The sequence below is a fragment of the Egretta garzetta genome, unplaced genomic scaffold (assembly GCF_000687185.1).
Source record: "Egretta garzetta isolate BGI_Z169 unplaced genomic scaffold, ASM68718v1 scaffold287, whole genome shotgun sequence".
Taxonomy (NCBI): Eukaryota; Metazoa; Chordata; class Aves; order Pelecaniformes; family Ardeidae; genus Egretta; species Egretta garzetta.
The window spans coordinates 5509335-5518365 of NW_009260435.1; the positions used below are offsets into that span (position 1 = coordinate 5509335).

General features: G+C 38.7%; 1 protein-coding gene across 1 annotated transcript in view; it reads left to right on the forward strand.

Annotated features, from left to right (window-relative positions):
* Positions 1–628: 628 nt before the first annotated feature.
* The window catches only part of RORA (RAR related orphan receptor A), an 81112-nt gene continuing 72709 nt past the window's right edge, over positions 629–9031 (forward strand). Inside the window, exon 1 of the mRNA XM_009643822.2 lies at positions 629–642. Coding sequence (XP_009642117.1) covers positions 629–642 — 14 coding nt within the window. The remainder of the gene's footprint in view (positions 643–9031) is intronic.

Sequence of the window (9031 nt, forward strand, 5' to 3'; positions counted from 1 at the left end):
TAATTTCTAATATTTGATGTTCCATATATTTTGTGACTCCTGAGAGTATATTGTTGGACATTTTGTTCGTTGTTAAAAAAGCCAAGACCCAGCAGCCACAAGAATTTATGCCCGTTCTGGAAAATCTAGCATGATTTCTTTGGTATGGCAATACCAAAAAGTCTGCTGGCATACCCAGCTAAAGTACTTAAAACCATATAAAGGGAATGCCTTTTAGGAATTGGATTAAAACACAGACATAATATTTTCCATCAATTAGATGTTGAGAAATCCCAGACATACGGTGCTGCAAGTGAAATTAGATACCTTGGGAAACCTATTCCAAATGGAAATCTAATATGCGGGATCCTGACTCAGTCGCCACTTCCTCAGTTTTTTACTCTCCCAAAAATATATTTGGATACACTAGTAATGTAAATATAGTAACATTATACCCAGTAAATATGCACAGATCGGATCATGCCAACAGCATTAAATGTAGCCATAGACAAACTACAAACTTGCCTATAGGTATTTTAAAAACCTGCCAATAATGCAGTTTTACCTATTTTCCTATGTTACTGCAGATGCGCGGTACTACTATTTGTGGAATCATTTCAGCAAACTGTGTATTATTTATAAACGGAGAATGACGGATTTATGGTGAGCCTTCTGTCACAGTTGTTTGGCATATGGGAATTATAAATAGGACTGGGTAATCATTGATGCTCTGTGCTTTTGGCACTGTGGTTGTTTCTGACCCAAAGAGAAGCCACAAGAGATAAATACATGATGGCCCCTACTAGCTTTTTTATGTGTAAAAATATTTTGTGTTTTGGTTCACTCCCTGCTTAACTGCAAGCCAAATGGAATATTTTTAACATAATCCTTTACATGCTCCCACATCACAGCTCTTTTCAAAACAATTTGCCCTTAAGTGTTTTCAGCAGTTCTTCGTTAGGGTAGTAAAACTAGCATGTAATTATCAGTACTGCTTGCCAAATGGATTTGAGAGACCTCCTGCAGAATATCCAGGTGAAGAATTGAACACCCAAAGTTTTAGGCCTGTGGTACACTTGTTTTAGATGTAATCTGAAATAACTGCTTCTGTTGCATGATGAAGTCTTCTGTAAATCATAAGCAAGAGGAAGTGGTTTCTGAACTACATGGACAGCTTGCAGGCTTCATTTGCAGTAATACCAGGTACAAAATGGCCATCCAAAAGGTACCATTTACTGTCTCCTGGGCTAGTGAAGGTGGGAAGGAATTACTAACATTACAGAAGGAGCCATTATTCTCTTTGACAACTCAAAGTGTAACATTTTTGTTTTCCTAATTTCCACATTGAATTGATTCAATCTGAAAGTCATTCTGATGCTTTTAACTTTTTAAACACAATCTGTGGTCTAGTAACATCCAGTTCTGCCTTTCCTTTGACTTTTGCTAGTTTTCAGTGATAACTGGTTTCTTCATTTGAATTTAGTTGGCAGCTCTTTTGATTGATGTTCTTGGTAGAATAGAATCCAGCTGTCTTCACTTAACGGTATTATAATGCAGGACAAACACTTTAGTCTGTGTCATCCATGTAAACAGTCTGTGGTTCTAAAGCTGCATAAATTCATCAAGAAAAATGCCCGTCTGTGCTTCTTTTTTGCTATGCTTACAATGTGAACAAAAGATGGCTCTGGGTTTTTTTTTCCCTAAATCATTGCAATAAGCTAGTGGGGGTGATATGCCAGTTAATACTTTAATGAAGTATACATCAAGGTTGCCAAATAAACAGCTTTTGAGGCGTATGCATATTATTATTGTGGGAAATGTTTCTACTGGTATATTAGATAATAGGTGCAATTTGACGAAGGAACATGTAGTTCTCATCTCCGCTCCCTGTGCATCCTTTGGGTGTGGGCATGTAATATTGAAATGTGAAGCTCAGCACATTTTCAATTCACCTGGTTGACAAGAAGTTGCAAAGTTAGCATAGATCTTCTTTCACTTTCCATCCAGTTCTGGTGAACAAACCCAAGAGATTGTTTTTCTTAAGTGGGCTTCCCCATGCCCCTTCTTCTTCATAAAAGGCTGATTTTAATGCTGTACTTACGGGTAGTGCACTTTTGTAAACTTGTAACTATTGCACCTTTTGCATGAAGGTGGTTTTGCAGATACAGAGAATAAAGGAAATTAACACCTTCCAGGTGTGCGCATGGAAATACATTTCAGATATATAAACAATGGTGTTAGCTGAGGAGTGGAGTGCTTAAGTTAGTGAAAGCCATGTATCCTTATTCTAATGCACCAGGATTTGAAAGATTGGATAGAACATGGGAGTTTAATCTGTAAATTTTGGTTTCTCAGGGGTGAAAAGCTTCTTGCTTTGTGATCGTTTCCTGAGCTTGCACCAGGTCTGTGCCATTTCACAGCACAGTTTCTACTTTCCGTGTCCAGTGGCTGATCCAGACATTTTTAGGTGGACCTGGGTTTTTTTAGTCTCTATAACATTGTTTCCAGCACTTCTCTATAGGTAGGTCAGCTAGGGAAATGATCAGTAGAGCTTACAATTGCCTATGATGAGTGAGAAACCACTCTAAATGGCTAAGTCTTTTTAAAAATCTGCTTTAATGAAACATTCTCAAGCCAGGGAAATGCATATATAGGAGGAGTAACAGCTTGCTCTTTATGACTAAAAGCTGCAGTCTTCAAGATAGGATACCAGATACTGCTTTTGTTGAACAGGGATTTTTATCTTCCTATCCAATCACCCCCTACCACAGGGCTTTAAAATTCTTGTTTCCCTGGTCAGAAAGCTGGTTCAGACACCATACCTGTGGTTTCCCTTGTATTCTGGATCTTTTCACAGAACTTGGTTTCCATAGTAAATGCTTTTCAAAAAAGCTATGGCTCAATAAAAGCACTCTGTAGTCCTTCATTTTATAAAGGAGTGCTCTCATTAACTCACTGTTGAATAACTCTTACGACCTTGGGTCTATTTGAATTCTACTCCAAATGTTCCATTACAGGCCATCTGACACCTCATGAAACACATTAGAAGCTCCATTGATGAGTTTCTGATCTTCAAACTATTTTATTATACTTATATTTGAACAAAATATGCTAACTGAGACAGCAAATGAGGGTTCATATTTAGCCATGCAGTCTAGAAACCAAGAGAAAGGATCAGGAAGTATTTACTGTTCAAAAAACTAGGTGTTTTCCAAACTTTTGGGAAATAATGTGATACGAAGCTTTTGTTTTCTCTGCATTGCCTCTTTTAATTTTGAAAGGCTTCCTGTTTTGTTGAGACACCGCCACATTTGTTGTCAGAATTAGAGAGGGGAAGATGCGCATACCTCACTGATTCAGGGAGACCTTCATTCTCCTGTCTATCTAACCTAAACATGAACCATTAGACAGACAACATGGGACTGATTTCACAGATATGGAGGAAAACTCCCCTAACACTGTCATCCCAGTTTAGAAACAGTAACTCAGTTAGTGGGAGACCTGAAGAAATAAGGCACTGTCAGTGACAATCCCATCCCTCATTTGTGCATGTGCCTTTTGAGTAGTGATCTTGAACGTCGCGTTCCTACAAACCCCACGGCTACAAATACAGCTCCCAGAGGAATGTAGCTGACGTGCAGATGGAGGAGTGCTGTGCAGACAGTACGGTATCACATCCTGCAGTGCATGTGCGCAACATTGCCTCAGAATTGCCATAAAGGAATAACAATATCCATATTAGTATTGATTAGTCTTAGTGATAAGGGAAAAGATAATAACCTGGAAGTAAATTAATAATATTCTGTAAAGAGGCAAGATAATGCTTTCAAATGTGACCTAGTTGTGCTTGGCTTGATTTTTTATAATAGTAGTGTGAACACCAAAGTACTGCAGTATTGCTGTATCCCTAATCCTAACTCTTGTAAACCCTCTGTACACCATTGGTGATATTGTGTTGCCTTTGCCAGTCCTTTCCTCTTTATTTATCTTCATCAGTCCGGAAAATAATTAGGCCTATCACTAGTGAAGTTTTTCACCTTACTTAGCAGAGTGAGAAGTGTACGGGCATTCAGCTGCTCACGCTACCAGTGTCTTCTAAGTTTGTTTTTATGTCTTTGCCGGATTTTGGACCACATCGGTAATCTGTCACATCTCCAGCAACAAGCACGGGAAATGTGGCAGAACATTATCTCACAATTTTGGATGATTGTATCCTACTCAGAGACATTACTGTGGTATTGGTAGGACCAGCTAATGCCAAGCTGGTTCTTCCTTTAGGTTCCCCTTCTATTTTCATGAGAAAATGAAAGCGAAAAGGAGCTAGATGGCTGGGTGTGAAATGACTTGAATCAGCACTGCGAGTAGTGAAAACAAGTATTTGAGCCTTTAAAGGAGAAATATCTGTAATGAACTGCCTGAAAGTTTTCACCTGACATATAAGACCTCTGCTAACATAGTGATTTTTGCCCTTGCTTTATGGTCATCAGTGCTCACAAAGTATTTGTGATACACGTTTGAAGTTATATCAGACTTGAGGATTTGGTGTGGCAGTACAAAATATATTCTGATTTTCTCCTGACAAAGATAGCATCTTTCTCACTCAGGAAAATGACGGACCTGCTTACTGTTACCATGCCAGCTGAAACCCCAGCATGAACCCCAGCTGCTGCATCTTTCATACAGGTAGACCACTGATCCTGCATGGATTTTTGGGGCCAGATTTGGGAGTTAGTTATTGTGTCAGGGAATCTGGTCTTTTTTTATAGGCTTCATAGATTTTTTTCCTTTCGGTTTCATCATACAAAAATTCAGTGTATGTCTTCCTTCTTAATACTCTTTCATGTTTTGCAGGCTTAATTTAAACATAATGATTGCTTGAAAACATTTGTTTTCTTATTTGGTTGACAAAACCAATGAAGCATTTATATTGCAGTGTCTTGGCATGTTTTCAGTTTGGGATCACTAGACAACTAAAGAGGAATGGCTAGAGTTTGTAAAGGCAAAAATAATGCACTCGTTTCCCCTTATGAAACTATGCATATTGCTTTGCAGAGTACCAGCATTAAATGGAAAAGAAGTCTAACATGGAATAAATGCTTTTATGTAGCTTTGAATGCTGTATGGCAAGGCTAATATCTATATAGATGAAACAAAAGAGAAGGTGAGATTAGGTAGAAAGAAGTCAAGGATCTAGGGCTTTGGAATGGTGTATCTTGCCTGTAACAGGTCAATGCACATCTGAAAGCTTGCTGTGGGTTGGGAGGGTCCGTGGGGCTCCCCTCAGAGGCTGTTTCAAGCAGATCGTGCCTTCTGAACAAAGTGGCTTGCAGCCCTGAGGAACACAAGGCACTCAACCCCCGGGAGTGGTAACTCCTTCTTTCTCTTAACCATTCTCCTCAGAGATCTTTAGAAGTTTCTAGAGGCTTGTTCATACATGGAATTTCTCTCCTTTTCCCACGGAACTTCAAGACCCTGACTGTGTAAGCATGCAAAGATACTGAGGACTCAGAATTACCTCCGTCTTTCCCTCTTTGTATTGCAGAAAAATGCCCAGTTCCAAAATCAAATACAGTTACTGTCCCTTAATAGGTTGGCCCTAACAGCAAGGTTTGGGGACCCTTGCTATTGGATCTGTAGCAGACTGCAGGATGTTAGCAGACTGTCTTTACCACAGGCACTGATACATCCCCCTTTGACGGCAACTGCATATACTTGCTAGTTCTTGGAAATGGCTCCTCTCTCCTGTGCACTGGTAAGCATTCCTGTAGTACGCTTGATTTTGAGTACAGAGCTTTTGAGGGTCTGTTAGCGCCAGCTCCCATTTGCTGCTTGTCTCCTTTTCACTTCAGTGCTGGATGGAAATACAGCAGATGTAGCACGGATACCGAGGAGAGTCAAGAAGCTGTCACAGAGAATGCCATATTTTCTCATTCTCTCAAAATGGAGGCTCAGAAAGAGTTGCCTAGTGTTTTATATTGTTCAGAAACTTGCTACAGGAAAATGTAATCTGTAGGTAATTGCTTCTATCCCTTTGATTTTTACAACACATCTCTTCTGTATCCTTTTTCAAAATTACTAAGCAGAAAGTTATGAAGAAAAAATTATTTTCTGGGTAAAAATAGCGTGAGTCCTCTCCGTTTTTCACATTGAGGTAGGCTGCCCTATCTTAGCAATTTCACATTGGTAGTTCTCCTATCTGATAGCAATTTTTGTTAATTTTGTACTGTATTAACTATCTTCAGCAGTGCTTCACAAGCTTCCTCCCTCAGCATTTTGGTGCAGATATCAATATCTCTGAACTTCATTTCTTCTTCAACTCCTTTTGAAGTTTTGTTCAATTCTTCTATTAGAAGTGATCCAGCTTCCATTAATCTCAGATATGTTAAAAAATGGTGTCATCTGTTCATTCATCACGTTGCAGCCATTTAGTCATCTGCACAAGAGCTTGTTTCCATCCCTCATCTGGCTTTGCCTCAGCAGTGGGCAGTCTGTCACTTTGTCTTTGATCAGTGAATTGTAGAGGAGGTTCTCGCTGCTATAATTCTGACGATGACATAGAGAAACGTAACATACCTTGATCTTGTACAGCCTTTTTCATCTTTTGCTTTTTATTGATACACCTCCTATTTATTTTAGTAATTATTTTCTCAAGCTTTTTATTCTTTGGCACATACCTCATTTTTCTTTGTTTCATAGCCCCGCTCACGCGTCTCTCAGTTTCACTTGGCAATTACTCATCTATCCAGGTATTGCAGAATGCCTGGTTCTTTCATACACAGTCCACACAAGAGCAGTGCTCCAACCTGCTGCATCAGTGCTGCTTGTCCAAAAAGTGTGAGCAACCCCACTGATTTCAGGACTGCTCAGATGTGTACAGGAGGCAAGGGTCTGGCCCCCTATATATGTGGTGTATCTTACCTGTAGCTACCACACAACTTTTTGTTGATTAGGCGGTTGTAATAGGCTTGTTGAACAGAGGTAAAGTATAACAGCTGTGATGATGCACTTTAACTGAAAATACAAATTGATTTCAGTTGTCCATGCTAGAGAGCAGATAAATGACTCTCTTAAAATAGCAAAAGTACTAATTTGGGGAAGCAGTTTCCAGTCAATAAAAAAAATTACCCTCTGTCCTTCAGCTAAAAATGGATAAAAGCAGCAGATACCTTTTTAAATGATTGGACACTTAAAAAAACCCAACAATCTCTGTTGAAATTCAAGTGTCTCTGCTCATTGTAGCTTGTAAAGTATGTGCTTTGGAGTCAAGAAGTTTGTGTTTTAATGACTGAGGTGTGTGTTAGAACCTGACTACAGATGTGTGCTGGAGAACAGCTGCCATGTGCTAGAGGTAACCTACCCAGCTACAGCAGCCTTAAAGATTAACGGTGTCTTAAATTAGCCTTGATTCTATTAGAAATGTCCCTCATATTTCATGCTCTGGAAAGGGATATGGGGAAAGAATGTCATAATGTTTCCCTGTTCTTTGACAAGCCTTTCGGTAGCCCTGTCAAAGATCCTTTAAAATGGAATTGAAATAATCAGAAATGATGTGCCTATGTGAAAAATGCTTGGCGGATTCTTTTCTGTAGGACAGGGGTATGCTAATGAATTTTAAATTATGAGTTTAAAATTATTCTTATCAAGCAAGTGGTAGTAGCTTAGATTACTAAAATAGAAAATGAGAAGGTTTTTAAATCCTGTACCTGTTTTGCTTTTTAAATAGCATAAAAAAATGCCATCTTGAGCTAAATTAATACAAATGCAGGTTCTAAAATCAGGCTTTATATGAAACAATAGAGCATTCCCTATAAGTGGTCTGCCCTATATGCTCTGCTTTGTAATCAAATTCATCAGCTCAGAATACTGCTCTCTCCTCCCTTTTAAAGTAAAAGACGGTACTGTGCAGGTGTTCTCCTCTGAACTTGGTGATTATTAGTAAAAACAATGCTCTCAAATAATTATCTTCCTTTGTGAGTGAATCATCTTCTTATTTTGCTTCTACTAAAGTCTGATATCATTCAACAGTGTCGCTTTATCATGTCTGATAATCAGAATTATGCAAAGGAATTACCGGTATGGATTTCATGCCCAGGAACTGTATCATCGTTTATTTATCATTCTGAGTAGGCATGCAGTGTTTTGTTTGTTTGAAGCACAATAGTTGAGGCTGTATTGACTTTTGAAAAGACATCATTAAAGTTTATGTTATTCTTAAAGTTGAAGCCTTAAAAGCCGTAATCGGTGCCATTTGTTTTTCACCAACAGCATGAGAAATAATGAATTTTCTTTGATAATTTTAAGAATGTAATGGTGCCGTGGGGGAGGACATCTGGAGTGAAGGTTGCTGGAGCGGCTCTTAAGTTTCATTAGAACAATAGCATTTGATCTGTAAAAAACAGTTTGCCAGCTACCATCAGAATACCAAGAAGCGAGAAATGGGAGAAATTAACAGTGATCTCCTAGTATGTGATCAGAGGATATGTTAGACTTGCCAGTATTTCTGTTCTGGAGCTCAATATTAATCTGAGGAGGAATTGGAGAAAATGGGATATGCACAGTATTTAAGACCTGTCTGTTAAGTATGGTGCTGGAAAAGAGGGAGTCAGGCAGGCTTAGAAGCCCATGTAAGCTGTGGCTTGAAGACTAATTCTGGAGAGAGGACTAACACGGAACTTTCATTGTCTTAGAAAGCATGTGTGGTTCTAAGCTTGTTTTTTGCATTAAGACATAGAAAGCATGCCAGATCTTAATTTTTTTCTCATAATAACATGAATACTCTCCAGTGCAAAGCTGTATAAATAACGTATATGCTCACAGGAGCAGGAAATATGCTGTTTATCAGACAATGTCAAGTTAGATGAATCCTGTCCTGAAAGCTGTACTTTAAATGTAAGCAATAAAACCACTATTGACATGTGACACTACTGACTGAAATGTCAATAGTTATAAAAAGAGTATTTCATAACGCAGAATCATTGCTTGGTTTGCTTGACTGGACAGATGCTTCTGTTTTCCATGAAAGAAAAATAATTTCCATATTAATTCTCTGAAT